Here is a 23,368-nt window from a genome sequence, read left to right as displayed (position 1 = left end):
TGAACGCGTGATAAAGGAAAAATCTCTTATCATGGCACACAGTCGTTTCCAATCGAGTTCTAATCCTTCTTCTCATCTCATTTCCTACCCCATTCCCCATGATGCCATGATGTATCATGTTGCTTTCCCGCCTTTTCTTTACTCTTGCTATTCCCCACTGCCCTTAAACATACACCCCTACTTATCCTGTTGTCTATTTAGCAAGCATATATTAAATCTTTTGGACATAGCTCAAATGTTATCTCCTCGCTGCAGTTTTTTTTTTCTTCTAATTTCCCCAGATCTCCAGTTTCCTCCATTAAGACATATCATTGTAATGGCACCTGGAATTGCTGTTGTGATTGGCTGATTATAAGTCTTGGACACAAATTACAAACTCTTCCAGGGCAGTTACCATATCTTTTTCACTTAGTACATGGGTTGAACGAATTCAATACTACATTTTTTTCTGAGGTTAGTTTTTCATTTACAACTTCATTGGCATGAAAATCCAGAATTACAAAACACAAAGTAACCAGGAAACTCCTAAAAGATTACCTATGGCAAGGTACTAACAGAAGGGAACTCAACAACAGTAACACACCTATGTGGCTAGTAACCGTGATTGACATTCACGGTTTCTATTTCTTTCATGGTTTACTGGCAGGTTATTTATGTTACAATTTGTTGTTTGTTCACTAATTTCCTTATGAACACAAACATTCTTCTAATATCTAAAGATATTAAATGTGTTTGCATGGATAACTGAAATCTGTTGAACTATTCACAGTGTTGGCCACTGAAATATAGATCGCAATGTATTCCAGTAATAATTACAATTTTACCCAATGGAACAGAAGAACATCTCTGCATTTCCTCTGAGCAGCAATGTAAGATCAGTGTTTTTGTTTGTTTGTTTGTTTGGAGTCAGGGTCTCACTCTGTCACCCAGGCTAGAGTGCAGTGGTGCAATCTTGGCTCACTGCTACCCCTGCCTCCTGGGCTCAAGTGATCTTCGTGAGTAGCTGGGACTACAGGTGCTTGTCACCATGCCTAGCTGAGTTTTGTATTTTTTGTAGAGATGGGTTTTGTCATGTTGCCCAAGCTGGTCTTGAACTCCTGGACTCAAGCAATCCTCCCACCTGAGTCCCCCAAAGTACTGGGATTATGGGTGTGAGCCACTGCATCTGGCCTACTGGGTTCTTTCATTCATTTACTTTCAGTTACTAAAATGGAAATGAGTCTCGTGGCGTTTTAGGTGTACTTCTCAGAGATAAAAATTCTATAAATGTTGATGTAACTGAGCAATCTTAATTTCAAGAATCCTATCTTCTGGCTGGGCAAAGTGGCTCATGCCTGTAATCTCAGGACTTTGGGAGGCCGAGGAGGGCGGATCACCTGAGGTCAGGAGTTCAAGACTAGCCTGGCCAACATGGGGAAATCCCATCTCTACTAAAAATACAAAAATTAGCCAGAAGTGGTGATGTTGCCTGTAATCCCAGCTACTACGGAGGCTGAGGCAGGAGAATTGCTTGAACCCAGGAGGCAGAGGTTGCAGTGAGCTGAGATTGTGCCACTGCACTCCAGCCTGGGTGAACACAAGACTCCATCTCAAGGAAAAAAAAAAAAAGAATCCTATTTTCTTTCGGTAATTGAAAAACATGTCTTATTGTCTTTTCAAAGAAAGCATGGCAAATAGTACTATTATAGCTTCATACCATATTCACATATTCTCTCAGATGATAATTTTGGGAAGTATTACAGTATATCACTAAATCCCCTGAGTGCAGCAAGACTCTTGCTTTCTTATAGGTGTTTATCTAATATGTCTCAGAGTTCCATTCCCTGCTGACCAGCCAAGGCAAAACAAAATAAGCAGAGTCACAATAGTCTAAGATGCAGAAAAAACCGTTTCAAGGCCCCATTCTCATTTCTCTATCTCAACTTACAATGCTTAACTGATCTATCAAACTCTCTTTTAAATGGCATCAAAAACTTTGCCTCATTGAGATGGAAAATTTTGATAATCTTGCAATTTCAAATAATTTTCCAAGAGTAAAAATATCCTTTTTTTAAAATAATAAAAAAAAATCTACATAATTTAGATAAACTAACCCAGCAACTTCTTAGTGTTGGCCTGAGAAGGCTGCCCCATGTCCAAGCTCATGGATTTCCTGGCTCGGGGACTGGTCTGGCCGACAGTTGGATAGGTGGCTGCAAGGTATCCTTCAGAACCTTTGGGAGAGGACCATGGCTGAGTCTCCTTTAGTGTCCTGAGAGATTAAAACAATAGAGAAAAATTAATTAACATGGTGACAAATATAACCATTGTTTGCTCCTTCCAAGTGGCTGTCCTATTTCCTATCAACAGCAATCAATTAATTTTAAAACTGTACTTTAAAGGGCTTTAGGGTACAAACTCTTGTTGTATCCCCAGGAATTATCAACTTTCTTGCCACAGTATCTTGTACATAGTACATTTGGTGAGTACTGAACTCACCAAATGCTGAGCAAAAAGAACTGTACTGCAATTGTTAAAAGCTGACAAATAAAAAGGTATAGCAACAGGGGTGTCCAATCTTTTAGCTTCCCTGGGCCACAGTGGAATTAGAAGAATATTCCCGGCCACACATAAAATACACTAACACTAACTACAGATGATGAGCTTAAAAAAAAAATTGCAAAAATCTCATAATGTTTTAAGAAAGTTTACAAATTTGTGTTGGGTTGCATTCAAAGCCCTCCGGGGCTGGGTGCAGCCTGCGGGCCATGGGTTTGACAAGCTTGGTGTACAACATTATGTTTTAAAATACGTTTACATTGGCTGGGCGCTGTGGCTCATGCCTGTAATCCCAGCACTTTGGGAGGCCAAGGCGGGTGGATCACCTGAGTTCAGGAGTTCAAGACCAGCTTGCCCAACACGGTGAAACCCCATCTCTACAAAAATACAAAAAATAGCCGGGCATGGTGGTGCGCGCCTGTAATCCCAGCTACTCAGGAGGATGAAGCAGGAGAATCACTTGAACCCAAGAGGCGGAGGTTGTAGTGAGCTGAGATTGTGCCATTGCACTCCAGCCTACGCGACAGAGTGAGACTCCGTCTCTAAGAAAATTAATAAATAAAAATAAAGATAAATAAAATATGTTTACATTGTAGAATGGCTAAATCAAGCTAATTAACATATGTGTTACCTCATATATTTATCTTTTGCGGTGAGAATACTTAAAATCTACTCTTGTAGCAATTTTCAAGTATAAAACGCATTGTTATTAACTGTAGTTATGCTGATAAAAGACCTTGAACTTATTGCACTGATTTTTTTTTTTAAATCAGAAAAAATCAAGTCTAAACAGGCAACTGTTTAAAAACCAAGAAAATCAGACATTAATTTATAGTTTTGACAGGGGAACACAGGCAAACTATTTTACTTTTTCTATAACAAAAAGGGCATATCTCAAAGTAATATAATAATGGGACTGACAAAAGTAAGACTACTGAATACCAAGTACGTTTGAAAAATTTTTGCATACATTGTTAGAATCTTAAGGAAATTGTTGAAGTCTTTTTATCAAAAAGCAGGATGTTGATAAATGGAATGATATGAGTTTTGCGAACAGAAGATAACTTTTCTACATTCAACACTGTCCCTAAACCTTAAAGAAATTTTTTTTAGTTGAAAATACAGAAAAATCCCCCAATGATGCCATTTTCATGAAATTTCTCCAAATTATACTGAAAAATATATTACCCAAAACCATGTATAACAGATATAATTTTGACCATCTAAATCTACATTATAGAAAACTTTAAATAACATTAGTGTGATATGAGTAAATACAACAAACGTGTTAGCATGTCTGTATTTTTACAAATCTGTATAGATTCGTTCTCTATCCAAGCACGTAATGTGTTGTTTATATTTTGCGTTACTTTTTTTTCCCCAGGCCCTTCCCCCACAACCTAATATTTTCAAGAGCGTCTCTTTTCATTGTTCAATTGGTCTGTGCTTCAGAGGCAAACTAATGTTAACATTAGCACAATTAGACTGGAAGAATAACTTTCCTACTAACCCACATAAAATACTACACATTTATAAAATGAGTTTTGACTTACACACTCTTCCTAGGCCATCACTAGATTTCCCCCATATTACCTTCTAGATAACTCTGCTGCTTGCCTCCATTAGTTGGAAAATTGAAACTTGATTATAGGAGAGTAAATCCACTTACCTATAGGTAGGATCACCATGATGAATGGGATATGTATCCATAGGAACATTTTCCATTGAAACATCAGTAAGAAGAAGTGACTTTCTATGTTTTAGGCTGCAGCGACTTCGAACTTCTTCAGACACTGTAAGTAAAGCTAAAAGGAAAATGGTGGTAGGTTAAAAAATTTAACAAATCACAAGTGTGACTTAAAACAGGATGAACTTACAGTCTCCTAAAGAGGATAATACCTGTTAAATGTGCACATATTTTGGAAGACTACATAAACATGAAATATACAAAGATATTTAATAAGCATCTTTTATTTTCCAAGTGCTTTAATGTACATTTGATTTTAACAAACACAAAGTAGGCAGGGCAGGTATTATTAAGTTGAGTGAGAACAAATACAGAGATGTTAAATGATTTGCTCAAGGTGATATGGTTCAAACAAAAAAGTTGAACAAACAGAAGTCTGTGAAACTGAGAATCAGCACTTTCCATCAAACAACTACATTCAAGAATTGTACGTAAGTGCTAAGTGTTGCTGAGTAAAGAAACAAAAATCAGATAAAAGCAAACAGGAAGCTTTAATGGAATGGTGGGGACAGGGCAGACATTCCAGATAAAATCACATAAGGAATGAATATTGAAGAGGCAGTCACTTGCAGGAGATGGCAAGTAGATTAGCTTAAAATAGCTCATCCATTTGGAGTGGTAATAAAAAATGAAGCTCATGAAATTTGGAGAAAGATAACAGAACTGAGAAGGCTATTTAAGGGCCCAGGATGCTAGACTGAAGCATTCAGATTTTATGATGGATAACAGAGAGCCACTGTTGTGTCTTGAACCAAAGATGACCAAGGGAACACATTTCAGATTTTAATGGGAATTAAATTTATTCCTACAGAAAAATGTTCTGGCAAAACTCTCAAAATTTTAATCACTAAAGGACTAGATTGTGAACTTTCTACTCTGCCAAGCAATCGCCAAAAACCTATAGGTATTTGCACTTTTTGGGTGATCCTTACATATAGCTGTAGCAAGATTAATTTTGTTTATTTTGTGTTTTTACCTGCTAAGTAGGCCACGCTCTGTGTATTCACTTCAAATTTGTCACAATTCCTGTGTTTGTTAACCAGAGTTAGTAGTGTATGTAAAATTCTGACTGTTCTTGCAACAATGGCAGGTGAAGGATGCCTGTACCCTACAAAAAAACAAACAAACAAATAAGAATTAATTTTTTGAACAAGTATCTGCTGAGGTCTTCTTCCCTGACTTTTGACTAACAACTCTGCAAGGAAAGGAAGTATAACTCCTACTTTCCAAGAATAGCCATTTGGGAAGGTAAAACATACATATGTGAATGTGAATAATTAACTATGTATAAGATTAAGTACCAAAAATGTGTAGAATATAATAATATTCCCTAGAACTCTATAGTACTCCAGGAAGAGGAAAATTAAAAAACATGATAGTCTTTCAGATCTTCTATTTCCTAAAGCAGCACAGGGATTAAAAAAAAAAATCTATGTATTAGAATTCTCCTTAAGATTTCTTTTGAAAATAGAGTTATTTTACAAAAACACTTTTAATTAAAAGAAAACCTGATGACATAGGAAGTATATGCTCTAACAGCCCAAAAAATAGGGTTGATTAGAGGATAAATTTGATCTTTGGCCAGCTTTTAATCATTAATGCTACCCCCATTTAAAAAATCACATGTTCAAAAGTGATTTGAACATGGAAAATATCTGGTATTCTTTTCTTGTCTTTTAAGACAGCGTCTCACTCTGTCACACAGGCTGGAGTGCAGTGGTAGGATCTTGGCTCACTGCAACCTCTGCCTCCCAGGTTCAAGCAATTCTTGTGCCTCAGCCTCCTGAGTGGCTGGAACTACAGGTGTGCACCACCTCACCTGGCTAATTTTTGCATTTTTAGTAGAGATGGGGTTTCACCATGTTGGCCAGGCTGGTCTTGAACTCTTGGCCTCAAGCAATCCGCCTGCCTCAGCCTCCCAAAGTGTTGGGATTACAGGCGTGAGCCGCTGTGCCCAGCCTGATATTCTTCTAGATATAAAGAATAAGTAAGCACTTTATTAGCCCAGTTGCAATTACTTATCTTGGTATCCTTTAGTAAGTGTAATATTTTTTGAGAAATCCCTACTGACCTTAGAGATTAACACTGTCAATATTTTTTGTAGAAATTTCCTAAGAAAGTGAAATCAAATGCATACATTCATAGTAGTGGGTGTATGCATCTCTCTCTCTCTCTCTCTCTCATAAAAACTGGGGGAATCTCCATGGTCCCTCAAGCCTAAGATTTAAATTGATACAAAATTGTTGACTCAAGCTGTAGCTTGAATCTCTATTGTGGCCAAATCCACTGCTGAGACCACTGGGGTTCATGCCAGCTCCTTCTCCCAGGTCTTACTTTACCCTGCTTTGCTTCTGACCCACCACTACATGCCGTTCCTATTAACTGCAGTCTCTGGCCATGACTGCCCCATGTTAATGAACCAAAGTTAACAGGCTGTGAAGTCAGCAATGGGGAGTAAAACCAGGTTAGGAAGTGAATGAGCTGGCTCTGAGGAATAGCTGGAGATCACTGGCTATAAGAAATATAGAAAGGGGTGAGGATAGGGTACCAGAAAGGTGAGATACAATGGTATAAAATAATAGTATTAATCAACAATAAACTATAAACAGGTTGAAGAAAATCTGTGATCAAATCTCTTAACATTTTCTAATATAAATTATTCAAATAACACTCAGTGATTTGCAGTCTGTTTTATTTTGAAAATCAGTAAGATACTTAGGTATTGTTACTATTAATAATAATACAGCTATTATAAGACTCAGCATGTAGGTTTTTTAGGAATCAACTCTGTGGTCTTTTTTTTTTGAGGCAGGGTCTCACTCTGTCACCCGGGCTGGAGTGCAGTGGCATGGTCATGGCCCACTGCAGACTTGACCTCCTGGGCTCAAGTGATTCTCCCTCCTCAGCCTCCCAAGTAGCTGGGACTACAGGCATGTGCCACTGCACCTGGCTAATGTTTTGTATTTTTTGTAGAAAGGGGGTTTCACCATATTGCCCAGGCTGGTCTCGAACTCCTGAGCTCAAGACTTGATCCTTCTGCTTCGGCCTCCCAGAGTGCTGGGACTACAGGTTTGAGCCACCATACCCAGCCAGAATAAACTCTTTGATTTTTCAGGCAAATATGGTATTTGATATGGAAATGAGGCTCTCATAAAACACATATCAAACAAAACACAACTCATTAGGACAGATACAGTTTGCATTTATTTATTTATTGAGACAAAGTCTCACTCTGTTACCTAGGCTGAGTGCAGTGGTGTGATCATGGCTCACTGTAGCCTCGACTTCCCAGGCTCAAGCAATCCTCCCATTTATGCCTCCTAAGTAGCTGAGACTACAAGCACGTGCCATCGTGTCTGGCTAATTTTTTTCTGTAGAGATGAAGTCTCACTATGTTGCCCAGACTGGTCTCAAACTCCTAGCCTCAAGTGATCCTCCTGCCTCAGCCTCCCAAAGTGTTGGTATTACAGACGTAAGCCACCACGCCCGGCCTAGTTTGCATTTAAAGTAAGACATATGGGCTAACTTACTTCAATTTATTTCAAGTAATCACTTACTCAAATTACTTCTGGTTTCTTAATACTATTTCATAAAGATATTCTAACATAAGGCTTTTACCTTTTAAAAGGTGTCCAACCAATGCAAAGTTAAAGTTAGAGTTGAAATTGAGTCCAACAAAATGATCCATTTGCTTGCAGTGCCACTCCAGAGGATTCCGGATTGCCATAAATACTTCCTCTGGACTCTATTAAAGATAATCATGAGATGGTTGATGAGGTTCACACAGTAGCTTTCTTTAAAGGCTCACTTAACTGGTTTTTGTGTTCAATAGTACGACAAGATAAGTAATCCTTTCAATTTGAGAGAAATTATTTTCAGTTGACGGCAGAAAAACCACAGAACATTTTAGCTACTACAAATTAACTGGTGCAAGACAGTCAAACATATGAATTAAGAAGATGGTGGAAGATGAAATCACTTTTATTTACAATACAAAATAAATAACTGTAAATTTACATCCTGGTGACTTTTAACATGCTTATTAACTCTCGATGCCTAGCATCCTAAGGGCACCAGAATCAATATTAGCGCCTGCTACTGGGCTGTTCTGAAGATGAAAATACCGAGGCAGATGCCCCATTTGCAATGCTCCATTTGCAAATACTTTTTTGAGACGGAGTCTCACTCTGTTGCCCCGGCTGGAGTGCAGTGGCACCATCTTGGCTCACTGCAACCTCCTGGGTTCAAGTGATCCTCCCACCTCAGCCTCCCAGGTCACTGGAATTACAAACACGTGCCACCGTGGCTAATTTTTGTATTTTTAGTAGAGACAGGGTTTCACAATGTTGGCCAGGCTGGTCTCAAACACTTGACCTGAAGTGATCCTCCCAACTCGGCCTCCCAGAGTGCTGGAATTACAAGCATAAGCTACTGCACCCAGCCAATCTGCAAATATTCTTAACATATAAATAGCCAACAACTAGATATCACTGACCACCATTATCCCAAAATAGTTCTAGAAAAAGGGCAATGAGAATTAGGAAAGAGGGGTTCTAGTCTCAAAACAGATGTACAAACATGGGCAAGTGACTTAACTTCTTAGTTCCTTTCTAATTTGCAAAATGGAGGTCTGATTAATAAACTCCATAAGACCTCCTACTCCTAAAATTTTGTGTCCATATATCTCAGACCCATAGCTGTTTCAGGTTCACACTACATCTGGTAGTCTGAACTAATAATGTTTAGACCAAGTATCTTTACACTTAAAACCATAATCCTGTTCTTTCTACCCACAGTTCAGTTAATTTCACTTCAGGCACATCTCACTGTATATACACATTCTTTTAAAAACATTCCCCTCTTTTCTCCTAGACACTTCCCATTTTTATCCAAAGACAAAAGGGACATAATTTCATACTATTTTATTCTCTCCTCTATTCTCTACGAACTAAAATCCAGCCCCAATCAGATCTCCATTTTACAAATTAGAAAGGAACTAAGAAGTAACTTGTGTAGGGAGACCCCTGAAACTATTGCTACAGAATCAAAGAGGAAATGCTCCTGATTATTGTAAATACAAAATTGCATGCAGGATTGTGTAAAGACAATGGCAGGATGGACTGCCAGAATGAGCCAACAGCATGTGATGTGCTTTCCCCCTGCAGAGAGCCTATGGACAGATGTGCAGTCAGGGAGGTTTCACATCACCAAGATTCCTATCCCAGAAAAGCAGATGTTCATAGCTCTAGGAATGGAATGCGACCCTTGTGGAGAGCCTATAAACGGACACATGAGGGGTGCCTGTTCATATGGATAAGATAAGGCCATAAATGCCCTCATCTTGCCACAGCTCTTCTAGGCCTCTTTAGGGTTAAGGCATACTCCCTTCTGCGAATTTCTGGTCTAACAGGTTGTCTAGCTTCACATCCTGTTTCTATGGATTGTTTGTAACCAGCTTTTGCTGCAACTGTTACTGCTGATTAATATCTTACTAATCAGAGGTTATGGAGAGACTGTGCTTCTGTTTTAAGGCTCTGTTAGAAATTTACTGATGCACACACTGTATTATAAATTCTTATCTCTGTATACTGTACTTCTGCATACAGATACTATGTTAAAGAATTACTTTCACGCCATGTGACCATCTCACCTCATAATCAAATGACCCTAAATCCCTCACTAACCTACCCCCGCCCTCACTAAACTTAATAATAAATGCTGGTACATCCAGTGCATTGACGGCATCACAGGACCAGAAGGTGGTGATCCCCCTGGACCCAGCTTTCACTATCTTGTGTGTGTCTATTATTTCTCGACCTGCCAACCTGCCTGGGAACAAAGAGCGAGCCCCGTTGCATTGCAGGCTGCTGGCCAGATCCTGCAACAAACTTGCCCATGTTCATATATATATACACATACACACACACACGCATGCGCATGCGCACACACACACACACCACTGGCACCCCTCCTAACATTTATTAACCTTAACTGGAGTTGGATTTTATATATATTTTTTATATATATATATACACACACACACTTTATATATGTATGCACATACATTACATATATATGTGTGTGTATAATATATGTATACACACATTTTTTTTTTGGGAGACAGGGTCGCGCTCTGTTGCCCAAGCTGGAGTGCAGTGGTGTGATCTCAGCTCATTGCAAGCTCTGCTTCTCAGACTCAAGCAATCCTCCTACCTCACCTCCCAAGTAGCTGGGATTACAGATGCATGCTACCATGCCCAGCTAATTTTTGCCTTTTTTGTAGAGATGGGGTTTTGCCATGTTGCCCAGGCTGGTCTCTAACTCCTGAGCTCAACTGATCCACCTGTCTTGGCCTCTCAAAGTGCTAGGATTACAGGTGTGAACCACAATTCCTGGCCACTAATGGTATATTTTAAAGTAAGATTAGACAGAAGGAAAAAACTAGTAAAATTAAGTACCCAAAAGTTTCCTTTAGACTCTCCAGCTTCCTTATCTACTATGAATTATACCTATTTTTCATTAGGTGGCATTATTAAGTAAAAATAAGATTACTTTTATATTATTTCTTCACTTGTGAAATGGGTGACAGAGAATGCTAACCTTTACCTTAAGGTTATGAAAATTAAAAATAATAGTGCTTAGCATATAGCCTGGCATGGTAGCTATTAATATTTTTACCATGTATTATTTATCCTCATTCTGTAAGGATAATCATGTATTATTTATCCTTATTCTAGAATTCTACTAGTATTAGGCCAGTACTTTTTGTTTTTTTTGCTATTTTTATATAAAAAATATGCATTTGAGTTTACATAGTTCTTTATGAGCTGGTAAGGAAATATACTCACAATAAGTTACATTATAGAAATTCATATTTAAGTTATGGACTTCTTGTGATTTTAAAAGAATAGCAACAATAAAAGATGGAAGAGTATTCTAAATTTGAGTAATCTAGGAACCTCAAGGGAAAGCCTGCTTACCTTGTCATTGAATATACGGAGACTATCTAAAGTATGCAGGTTTTGTTCAAGAAGTGCTGTGCCTGCTGAATACAAGTTGACTTCATCAAGCTGCAGCACAGCCACAGCTACCCAAAAGAGGGCTTTGTGCAGAGGTGAGTCCTGGCAAAGGAGACATGTTTGAGGCTAGTAAGATGAATCATAATGTAGTCTCTTTCAAAACACACTGCAGTAAAAAATAAAGCAGCTTATCTTCCTAAATTACCCAAGTTTTCTCTTTTGGGGAAGATAAAGATACAGGTAAGCTCTTCACCTTTTCATATGTATAACTAAAGACACTGTTAGCTGGACTGAGAACATTACTTAGCACCTCCTTTGACTTCTCCCTGTTCTTTGACTTCTAAATCCAGTCACCAAGGTTTGTCGATTCTTCTACAGTAGTCTCTTTTGTATCGTCATTTCTTTCTCATTGCTAATGACATTACCACATGCCAACCTTCTTTATTATAAAGGTGGATTCTTTTTACCTCAGTTTCTCCCTACTCCAATCCACTGTGCACACTATCACCAGGATCTAAGTCCTGCTTTCATCACATGACTTGCCTGCTTAAAAGCTGTACATTTCCAAACTCTTTTCTGAACAATGCTGAATATGGGATGAGGTCTATCCAGTCCTCACAACTTTCCCTCTCTTGATTCCTTTGAAAAGTTTCTCCATTACAACTAGAATGTTCTACCCACCTTCCCTCCATTGTCCTGGCATTCTTGTGCAGCTCTCTCCCCTTCTCTCTACCTACATTAACTCCTATGTTTCCCTTTAACTTTAGTTTAAACTCTGTCTTTTCAACTTCTTGTCACTCTTAACCAGTACGGTAATCTCTTGTTGCTCCAAATTAAAAGCATGTATTATTGGCAATCCTTGTTTAGCACTGTGATATTAGGGAAAATACATGGACTTTAGAGTCAAATAGTACTGCATTAGAATCATGGTTCTTTTATTAGGTATGTGACCTTGGGCAAATTATTTAGCCCTTCTGAGCTCATTTTCACTTATAAGATGGGGACCAGAGAACCATTTTGTATAATATAAAATTAGGATGTTTGTAGACAAACCAGGAATATAACAGGTATTTATTTCTCTGTTATCTCTCCCAAGTCTGGCATACCTTTGTACTCAAATCACAGAATTAAACTACTTTAGAACTGGAGGGTAACACTATGCCATTATCTAATCTAAGATTTTTCATTTTATTAATACGAAAACATGATGTCCAGATATATTAAATATAAAAATGGGTTAAGCTCAGACCATCCTAAAACAGTGGCCACATCATTTTACTCCTTTTAAATATTATCTTCATTTGGCACCCAAACTCTTATGATGATCAAGTATACGTCTCTCAGCTCTAATTTCTCCATAGTAATAATCACTAACATACTATGTATTTGGTTTACTTTATTATCCACTCACTCCCCAACCTCCACACCCACCCCAGAAAGTAAGCTCTGTGAGAGCAGTGAGTTTTATGGGCTTTGTTAGTACTCTATCTCTAGCGCCTAAAACAGTCCTTGGCAACAGTAGATAATCAATACTTATAAGATAAAATAATTAAGAATATATACCTATCTTTCCTTTAGCACTGATGAGAAAAAAACTTATAAGCACTTGAGAACATACTAGCCATACTTACTCTTCTCCTAATATAACTACTTCAAACAACTAAGAGGTTCTACTTTAACTATAGCTTTTTCATTATAACTTATTCTCATCTCATTTTCTAAACTCTTTGAAAGAAAGTAAAATTCAACACTGATACCCAAAATGAATGTGCTCATTTTCTGTACAGTAATTACCTTATTAAGAAGTGGCTGTAATTTGGTTAGTGCTATTACTGTAGCTTCTATCAGAACTTGACTGTTGTAAGTATCAGGTCCTTTTAAGCAACTCTCAAGTGCCTTTTAGGAAAACAGAATTTTTTATTTTACTTTCATTAAAATAAAACATTAACTCCTAAACTGAATCTCAGAATGAATTCAGGAACATTTACTTATTTAACAAATGCTAGAATGATTTCTAATGCTATGGTGATCTTCATAGCTAGCTTAATGTACATTTGTTTTCTTATGTTTTGATATTTCTACATTATAAGAGTCAGACATTATGATAGTAATTACAAATTAAATAATTTTATACAAGGCTATAGTCTTACCATATAATTAAATACTTTGAAAACTGGTAAAATACTAAGTGTACCTGCTTAGCAAAAGAGGCAACATATTTTATTTTAAAGACATCTTCCTTATCGAAGTAATCAGAGTTTACAAATAAAGACAGCTTCTTTAGAGAAGACTTCAAATAATTACAATAAATAATCAAAATACATTTTAAAGGCTTAATAAGTAACATATATTTTATTGACCTCAAATTTAAATGTCTTTTAGAAAAATGAAAGATATGCTTTACAACTTGAGAACCATAAATATTTGGGAGAAGTGAGGGTGGAACAGGTACCTTGCTAAGAATACGGATAATCTGCTTTATCTGCCCATGAGACACTCGTTTGCTAATACACCCAAAGACAACAAGAGCTCTTGGTTGCAGGGATGGATTATACTGGAATGCAAATCTGCAATTAAAAGATCCACAGAACTTATAAAAACCTTTGTGTTTATGTATACTAAATAATAAATTATAAATTATAATATTGATCATACAGTAACAGCTGTATTTTCAACAATACACATATTTTTAAAACTTATATTTAATTTGGGACATACCTTTGAGCTAGTTCTGTCCACTGGTCCAGCCACTTGCACGTTGGAATATCTCTCATGCATGCCTAAAAAAGGGGATACTCTGAATACATATGTGCATAAATGTTTTTAGAACTGTTAAATGTTTATTGTGATGTCATTAAGTGACCTATCTGTTACCAATAACACAGTCCATGAAGTGTTTTATTTAAGCATTAAGTGCAAAATAGCACAATAAACCAGTATTTCTTCTATATAGTATTTACATATTTTTTAAAAAAGATTTTAACTTAGTTTCTTATCATTTTGCCTTCTCTACCTCCATGATCTCCAATAAAGCTTCTGTGACTGTTTCCAAGGATGTCAAAGCAAAAGTCTCTCTCTCATAGGAGCCAGGAGAGAATGACCTGTCCCGGTAACTGGAACGGAAGGCAATGACAGCGGCTGACTTGACTTTGCTAATGCCAAACAGCAAGTAAAATTTGGGTAATGAGAATTCTGTCAGACTGAGTCTCAAAACTTGCTTGGTCTCTTCTGTAAGAGAATAAAGGAACAAGAAAAGACAGAAAATATTACTTTTTAATTTCTAAAGTTCCATGCTTCATTTTGAATTTAGAAAATCTGAATACCATATAAAAATTACATAATCATGCTCCCTAAATCAAACCTCTAGATACATTGTATTAATGCTTCTTGCTTCATTTATCTACAAATTAGTGCTGGTAATGGAACATGGTCAACTGGCACTGAGTATTCTGCTTATGGGATAACTACAAGGGTCTACACGACAAGTATGCTTTATTATAGCTTGATATGGAATGGAAGTAATTTATTTTCTTTTTGGTAATATTGCATATCATTACCGCAGGCTTAAATTAGCAACTTGGTGTTAGGGCACCAACATAAATAAGATAATCCATATTGATCAGGTGAAGTAAAATGGAGAAAGGAACTGGTAAACACAAATTCCTTTCCGAGAACTTACCACTAAAATGAAGCTGTGAACAAGTACACAGAGAGTGAATGATATTAATGACCAGTCCATGTGTGGAAGCTCTAAGGGAGAGCGGACCTGTGGCTACTAAGAAAGTAACAACGTGGAAGAGGTAGGGAAGATGAGCTGCCACATCAAGGGAATTGTTGAAGGACAGCATCAGCATGTAGCGTGCTAAAATAGCAATATCATCCCACATAAGATGTTGTTCTAAAGTAGGAGTTGGAGATAAGCATGTCTTGTCAATTATTTTGCACATCCTTCCAATAACCTGTAAAGAAGCAAGAATTTCCTTTTTTAAAAAACATGGGACTAAAAGTTTTAGCACTAAACTAAAAGTTCAGTTTAAAAGTAATTACAAAACAAAAAACCTCCTGATGATAAAACAGATATGCTATAGTACAGAGGGCAAAAGAAAAGTGATTACCTTGCTTGAAACCAATTTCACATTTCCAGAAGCCAAAGCTACAGCAGTATCTGCCATCACCTCAGCTTTTATTGATCCCAAGCCACCTGTTGCACTGGTTTTGATGAAACTGTCTAGTACAACATCAAGCAGATCTGTAATCTAGTTGAAGAAGGAAAATAACATGTTTTTAATCACTCTACCAATTTTTAATTTAAAAATATTCATTGGAACAGCCTAATCAATATGAAAATTCTATTTTACCTGAGGCCTCAAAAATACTACATTTTATTTACAGACCTGTCAGTAAATACAATTTATTATAAAATATCCAGGAAAGGATGAGTATATGTATTTGATTCCTTCAGAGATTAAGAGACTGGCATTCAAAAATTTTAAATCTCTATCAATACTATCTTCAGTCACTTGCAAAGTATCTCTGTGCTTTTCTAAGACAGTAATGTAGGATCAATATAAAATAGCTATTTGAAAATACAGAGTTGGGTGCAGTGGCTCACGCTTGTAATCTCAGCACTTGGGGAGGCTGAGGCAGGTGGACTGCTTGAGGCCAGGAGTTCAAGGCCAGCCTGGGCGACATACCAAAAACCCATCTCAAAAAAAAAAAAAAAAAAAAAAAAAAAAAAAAATTAGCCAGATGTGTTGGTGTGCACCTGTAGGCCCAGCTACTTGGAAGGATGAGGTGGAAGAGTCACTTGAGCCTGGGAAGCAGAGGTTGCAATGAGCCGAGACTGCACTACTGCATTCCAGCCTAGGCAACAGAGTGAGACCCAGTCTCAAAAAAAATAAAATATAGGAAATGACATCAAGTACCAAGATGTTTTCTAGGGCTGTAACACTGGCTCTAAGGTTATTTCAAATTATTTGGAAGAGCAGCAGCAGTGTTTGAGTGAGGACATTATTTCCTTAATTGATTACTCTGAAGAAATGATATGCCTAATTCTTGTCAGATAAAAATAAAATTTACATTATATCCTATTTTAATACTGGCATTCTTATGTAGAACTATAAATGAAAGCAGATGTCCCAAATAGCATCAAGAAGAAGAAACATCTACTGACACCTTTGGAATGTAGAGAATTAGAATAAAGCACTATTTACTAGAAATGTCATCAGATTTCCACAGTTCTATATTTTATATATATATATATATAAGCTAGTTATTTTATATAAAAGCAGTCTATAATTATGCCAAGAAGGAGACTGTGCAAATCACTAGCTTTTCTCTGGCTCTGAGATATACACTAGACATTTACAATTTTGAATCAGATGAAGAGCTGGGTGAGTGTCTACATGCTTTCTGAAGGAGGAAATTGTGCTTTTTACAACTCTATCCCTAGTATCTGGGGCAGTGCTTTGCCCAACATAGGCACCAGATAAATACCTGCATAAAGGAGATACTAGATAAATATTTGAGCAAACTCAATACCTGCCCAAGGCTTCCCCATATTTTTGCTTGAATAGATGGGTACATCTGTTTTTCATTGATGGTCATTGTTATCAGCTTATCAAGAATAGCAGTAACTCTTTGTCGTTTGGCATCATCATTATGCTTGCAAAAACGAACTAGATTTGACAGCCATGGAGTCATGTATTCCAAACAAAGGTGTTTCAATTCAATACCTGGAAAAAAATACACTATTAGCATGTGATGGTCAATGAGAATCACATCAACAATTATTTAATATTAAGAATTCAGGGAAAAAACGGTAAAAGGTAAAGACCATTACCTAGAATCAGGCCTGGAGAAAAGAGACTTGGCAAATATATTTTTGTAGAGGTGAAGAAATAACAGTCCTTGAAGAAAGTAATTTTAAAAGCCAGTAAGCCAATTTTTGAAAAGTTTTGTCTTATTTTCCTCCATTTTAGTCCTTTCTTCTTAAAAAGTTGTTTTATTCTCATTATAAAAGGAAAATGTGGTAATCACAGAAAGTTTGGTAAAAGGAAAGCATCACCGCAAAAATGAAAACTGTATTAACATCGGTGTATCATCTCATCTCTCCTCAGGCTTTCAAATTTATGTAGACTTAATGTACATTTATGTGTATGTACATAAGTATAATCCACTCTCACTCCCCCACAAAAACTGGGATTATGTTATACATGCACTATGCTCTGAATATTCTTTTCAGTGATTACACTTAGATTATTAGTATTTTTTGAGACAGAGTCTCGCTCTGTCACTCAGGCTGGAGTGCAGTGGCTTGATCTGGGCTCACTGCAACCTCCACCTCCCGGGTTCACGCCATTCTCCTGCCTCAGCCTCCCGAGTAGCTGGGACTACAGGCACCTGCCACCACGCCCAGCTAATTTTTTGTTTTCATATTTTTAGTAGAGACGGGGTGTCACCGTGTTAGCCAGGATTGGTCTCGATCTCCAGACCTTGTGATCCGCCCACCTCAGCCTCCCAAAGTGCTGGGATTACAGGAGTGAGCCACTGCGCCTGACCTATACTGAGATTGTTTATTCAACATTACAAATTCTGTGAACTTTTTTTAACTTACTTGAAAAAGCTTCACATTTATAAGACAAAAATTGTACAAAAATTTATACACTTTACCTAAAGTCTCAAAGAATTTTTAAAATTGTAAAATGTACACAACATAAAATTTACCATTTTAACTATTTTTAAATGTACAGTTCCGTGGCTTTACCCATTTTTAAGGACACAGTTCAGTGGCACTGAGTACATTCAAATCATTGTGCAGCCATCACCACCATCCATCTCCATAACCTTTTCATCTTCCAACCTGAAATTCTGTAACAAAGCCATTTTTTAATGGCTTCATATTATTGCATCAGATGGAGAACCAATAATTTAATCAGTTCCTTATTCTTTGACTTTTGGCCTGTGCATTTTTTTGCTATTATGAATAATATCATATGAAGTTCTAAAGTAAACAAAATAAATCTATGCAATAGAGGTCATAATAGTGTTTACTCTTGCTGAAGGTAGGGTACTGAGTATATCCCTCTAGATGCTGGAAATGTTCTGTCTTGATCTGGAGATACTTTCGTGATGTATTTGCATGTAAAAGTTCATTAAGCTGTTGACTTAAGATCTTGCACTTTACTGATAAGATATACCCTCAATTTAAAAATCTACATAAAAATAATGCTATAATAAACATCTTAACATTATTTAGGATAAACGCTAAAAAGCAGAATTATGAGGACAAAAGGTATGAATAGTCTTAAGGTCTTGTTATCCACTTCCAAATACCTTTCTAGAAAAATTGCCCATACTCACAATTCCACAGACCACCAGGAATAGATCTTAAAAAAAAAACTTTGCCAAGCTGATAACTAAATATATTATCTCACTATTCTTTCAATTTGCTTTTATTAGTGAATTTCTTAAAATATAAATATATATATTTTTTGAGATGGGGGCCTCACTATGTTGTGCAGACTGATCTCAAACTCCTGGGCTTAGCGATCCTCCTGAGTAGGTGGGATTATAGGCATGCACCATGGTGCCTGGCTTTTTTCTTTTTTTGCACAAATATTCTTTTTTAAAAACATGATTTGTATGTTACTGTTAATCCACTTATTAATCTGTAAGCACTCTTCATGATTAAGGATTTCATTCATTCATTCATTCATTCATTCATTTTGAGGCGGAGTCTTCCTCTGTTGCCCAGGCTGGAGTGCAGCGGAGTGATCTCAGCTCACCGCAACCTCCGCCTCCTGGGTTCAGGTGATTCTCCTGCCTCAGCCTCCTGAGTAGCTGGGATTACAGGCATGCGCCACCAAGCCCGGCTAATTTTTGCATTTTTAGTAGAGAGGGGATTTCACCATATTGGCCAGGCTGGCCTCGAACTCCTGACCTTGTGATCCACCCACCTCGGCCTCCCAAAGTGCTGGGATTATAGGCATGAACCACTGTGCCCGGCCAATAGGATATTAATCATTTATCATATTTGCTCCAAGTGTATTTCATAGTTTTTAATTATCTTCACTTGTGTTTATTTTTTAGTAGCTATGTTTTGAAGTTTTATGTAGTCAAATCTGTTCGCTATTTCCTTTGTTTCATTCTATCCCTTTCTTACTTCATATGTCCTTACTCATCTAGAAAGCAATTAAATATTCACTTGCTCCTCTTCTTTTTAAAATGGTTCTAAGCTTTTATATACAACTTAAAATTTTTATTTTTATTTTTATTTTTTTTTAAATAGAGACAGGCTCTCACTCTATCATCCAGGCTGGAGTGCAGTGGTACAATGATAGCTCACTATAGCCCTGACCTCTGGGGCTCAAGCAATCCTCCAGGCACAATCCTCTTGCCTCAACCTCCCAAACTGCTGGGATTACAGGCGTGAGCCACCACACATAGTCCTACTCAACTCTTAAATACAGGCAGAACACACTTGGTATCCTGTGGTGTACGGTGAAGATGAAGACCTAATTTAAGTCATTTCCCAACTTCATTTCTTAAATGACTTAATCTCTCCCGCATCAGTTTGTGATGCTTCTTTATCAATGTTTCTCTTAAACTGATCTGATGGCTGATTCTTGCACACGTATGTTTTAATTATTGTACTGCTATAAAGTGTTCAGACATCTGTACTATCAAGTCTCAAGTCTCCTTTCAATATTTTCTTAGCTATTTTTGCAATTTTATGTAGAATTTAGAATCATTTAAGTTCTAGCTCCATTCTCAATCCTCAAATCCCATGGTTATTTTGATGAAATTACATTAAATTTGTAATAATCTGGGGAGAATTGTTCATGCGGGAACACAATATGCCTTTACATTCACTCAAATCTTTTCTCATATTAATATTTATCACTAAAGTTTATACTTTCCTTGTTTTGTCTGTCCTACACATTTTTTTTTGTTAGGGTTATATTCCTACATCTCTTACCTGAAAAAGAGTCTTAGTGAATTGCTGAAGCTTTTAATTATCTAATATAGAAAAATCAAGAAATATGTTTGAATGCAGAAAAAAAAGTTTTATGTATTACTGGAAAAGGAAAGGGAAGAAAAGGTCAGGAAATATGCTGGGAGAAGATCAACATTTATAAAGCGATTGGATATAAAGATGGACAAATATAAAGAGTGGATGTTAAATTTATGAGACTTAGTTAATACCAAGTCAGAACTGACTCTGGGCCCTGTATTATGTGCCACTGTGCTTGCTCTCCGTGAACTGTACATGTACTTTAAAATTATTGTTCAAAGTCAACCTGAAGAAAAGAGAAAATGATTAGTTCTCTAAAATTAAGGAGGCAACATGGATACTTATGTGAACTTTTCTGCAAACAAGAGAAATACTGAAGCTACTTAAACTGTAACAGTGAAGAAAAGTAGTGGTCCAGAGGTGTGTAAAGTACCAAACTCTTGCCACTTTGCTTTTATTGTCAGAATTTTGGTGGATTTCTCAATGTGGCCTATCAAAAAGTTCCTTCAGAGTTCCTTCAGTTACAGGGTACCACAGATATAAAATCAGAAGAGGAAAAAAAGTAAAAATATAAGTGAAAGGCTTCACCGGCAAATTCTGAAATGAAAGGGTTTTCTTTGAATTCTCTTAGAATAATTGTTAGTATTAAAGAAAATTATCATTACTTACTAGATTTGCTAAATCCAGAAATACACTCTTCCAAAAATTCTAACGTGAGGTGTGGCTCATTGGCTGCCAGTGTCTTACTAATAGAGACAATAAAGAGGGTGTTGTTGGCAGGGATACATAAACCTGATGTCTCTAGTAACTGGCCCTCGATTTTTAAATTAAAGGTACAAGTTAAGGCACACAGAAGATTATAGGCAGCTGACCTAGAAGAAAACACAAATGAAGTTGTTTTAAAACGTATTTTTCCTTATAGTTCCAAAATTTTTTCATAACATACAATTTGTGATTCTATTACAAAGTATGATCAACTATTTTTAAGTTTTATGATCAATTAGAAATAAGATGCTATAATTCCACAGTAAAACCAAAATACCCCTTAATCATTTAGGGATTTTATAAAAAGGGAGACACTTGATATAACCATAAGAGCACTGTGAGGCTCCTACGACAGAGAGGCGGGGTGCAGGCTTTCCTAAAATCAATCTCACTGGGACATAAAATATGAAAGGACTTATGGTCCTAAGGTGGATCAATAGAAATTAAGTCAGGATAAGGCACACAATACATTTTTAGTAAAGCCAAAACTCAAATTCTGGTTCCCTTTCCCACTAGATCCAGTTATAATGGGGATAGTAAGGACAGGTATCAGATGGCCCTTCCCTTCATCAAATTAGAATGTGAAAATCTTTAATCAGGGTCTGCTGAACTTCTTTCTGGGTGTCCTAAAAGTTACCCTACAAACTGAAGGTTAAAAACAAAATTAACTTATAATTAAGTCCTCCCATTTTTCCCTCTATGACCTCATTACATCATATACAACCACCGATATCGAAAAAATCCTGTAATATTCAGGTTTCATTGAGACCAAACATCACTTACAAATGTCTGAAAATATATTTAAGAAATTTAGGAGATGGTCTAAAACACTCAGACTCAATTTAAAAATTTTAATTTTCTCCCCTGTCCAGTAAAGGAAATAGTTTGCTCAGTAAACGTCAGGTTTTCCTTACATCTGAATGTTTATCATGCTACTATATTTATGCAACAACCATATAGGAGAACAAAGCCACTAGAATTTAAGTCTGCCTAAAGGCTTTTTCTCTGGGATGACATGCTTCAGCAAAAAGCAGAAGTTGTAAGAGATTGCTTAAGGTCACTAGAGAAGAATACAGGTTTACCCAGGCTAATAATTGTTAAAAGGTTGTTTGTATTTTTCAGTGAAGGTCTTTGAATTAGAAATTAAAGGCAGGCTTACAGCTCCATGTTTCTAAAATGTGAATATTAGTGTTATTGTTTCTAAGTTTATGTATCTTTTTTCTTTTTTAAAAAAATTTTAGAGTCTCACTATGTTCCCCAGGCTGGTGTGCATTGGCTATTCACAGACATGATTATAGCACACTGCAGCCTTGAACTCCTGAGCTCAAGCTGTCCTCTCGCCTCAGCTTCCTGAGTAGCTGGAACTACAGGTGTGTGCCACGGTGCTCAGCTTGTATCTTTTACTAATTCCCAGGAACTCTAAGTTTTACAATTTTGACAAAACTTTTATCCTGTGTATTTCAACACTTATGAAGAATTGGACTTCCTCAACCCAGGATAGGTGTCACAGACACCTATGAGATAAAGGAAGCAGAGCATACACAAAATCTTGCAATTTCTAAAGCCCGTCCAAGTAAATAAATCTTGATTTTTTTTTTCTTTTTCCTTTTAAGTAAAGGAGAATTTGGAATCCTAAAAGGCCCACTATAAAACCTGGGCTATGTTATCCTCAGGGAAAATTTTCAGAAGAATTTACATCTGTAAAAATCTTCAAAGTCTCAAGGTACTTGAGACAAATAATTATCCTAACTTGGTAAGGAGAGGTGCAAGGAGACGCTGGCAGGGAGGGAAAAGGTAAGATAAGAAAATACTACTTATTAAGTATAAACTATTCGCTAGGTTGCTATGCTATACTACTACACATACTATTTTTTAAGCTTTTGTAGGTATATGAGGAAGGCAATTAACTTTATTTTACAAATGAGGAAACTAGATCTCTGAGAACTTCAGTATCTTTCTCAAAGTACATAGCTAGAAAGTGGCATATCTGTTCAAACCAAATCTACTCACTCCACAGCCATGCTCTTTCCACATGCATATTCAAATTATTAACCCTAAATGGAACCAATTACACTCTGCTCAGATGATGTATTTGTTTTGAGAATTTTGTTAAGAGTGATGTAGGTGGAAAGTATGCAATACTGTTACCAAGTTATTAAACATTAGGCCTTCTTTTGTCAAACGATAATCTGACTTGACTTTTAAACTAAATAGTGATATACTTCTGAAAATGGAAAAAAAAAATTAGAGGGCTTAGAGGAGGAAAAAATTTAGGATACTTTG

General features: G+C 36.7%; 1 protein-coding gene across 2 annotated transcripts in view; it reads right to left on the bottom strand.

The window, feature by feature from the left end:
- NF1 (neurofibromin 1) overlaps positions 1–23,368 on the bottom strand; it is a 287,975-nt gene that overhangs the window by 23,127 nt on the left and 241,480 nt on the right. For both annotated transcript variants that reach the window (XM_008010958.3, XM_008010961.3), the window contains 13 exons: positions 20,990–21,192; positions 16,846–17,039; positions 15,420–15,560; positions 14,984–15,263; positions 14,318–14,532; positions 14,023–14,084; positions 13,757–13,871; positions 13,099–13,200; positions 11,266–11,406; positions 7,904–8,030; positions 5,262–5,393; positions 4,208–4,343; positions 2,094–2,251 (listed from right to left, as the gene is read on the bottom strand). In XM_008010958.3, the coding sequence (XP_008009149.1) occupies positions 2,094–2,251; positions 4,208–4,343; positions 5,262–5,393; positions 7,904–8,030; positions 11,266–11,406; positions 13,099–13,200; positions 13,757–13,871; positions 14,023–14,084; positions 14,318–14,532; positions 14,984–15,263; positions 15,420–15,560; positions 16,846–17,039; positions 20,990–21,192 (2,006 nt within the window). The remainder of the gene's footprint in view (positions 1–2,093; positions 2,252–4,207; positions 4,344–5,261; positions 5,394–7,903; positions 8,031–11,265; positions 11,407–13,098; positions 13,201–13,756; positions 13,872–14,022; positions 14,085–14,317; positions 14,533–14,983; positions 15,264–15,419; positions 15,561–16,845; positions 17,040–20,989; positions 21,193–23,368) is intronic.

This window comes from Chlorocebus sabaeus, chromosome 16, assembly GCF_047675955.1.
Source record: "Chlorocebus sabaeus isolate Y175 chromosome 16, mChlSab1.0.hap1, whole genome shotgun sequence".
NCBI classification, from domain to species: domain Eukaryota; kingdom Metazoa; phylum Chordata; class Mammalia; order Primates; family Cercopithecidae; genus Chlorocebus; species Chlorocebus sabaeus.
This window is presented reverse-complemented; position numbering and strand designations above follow the sequence as displayed.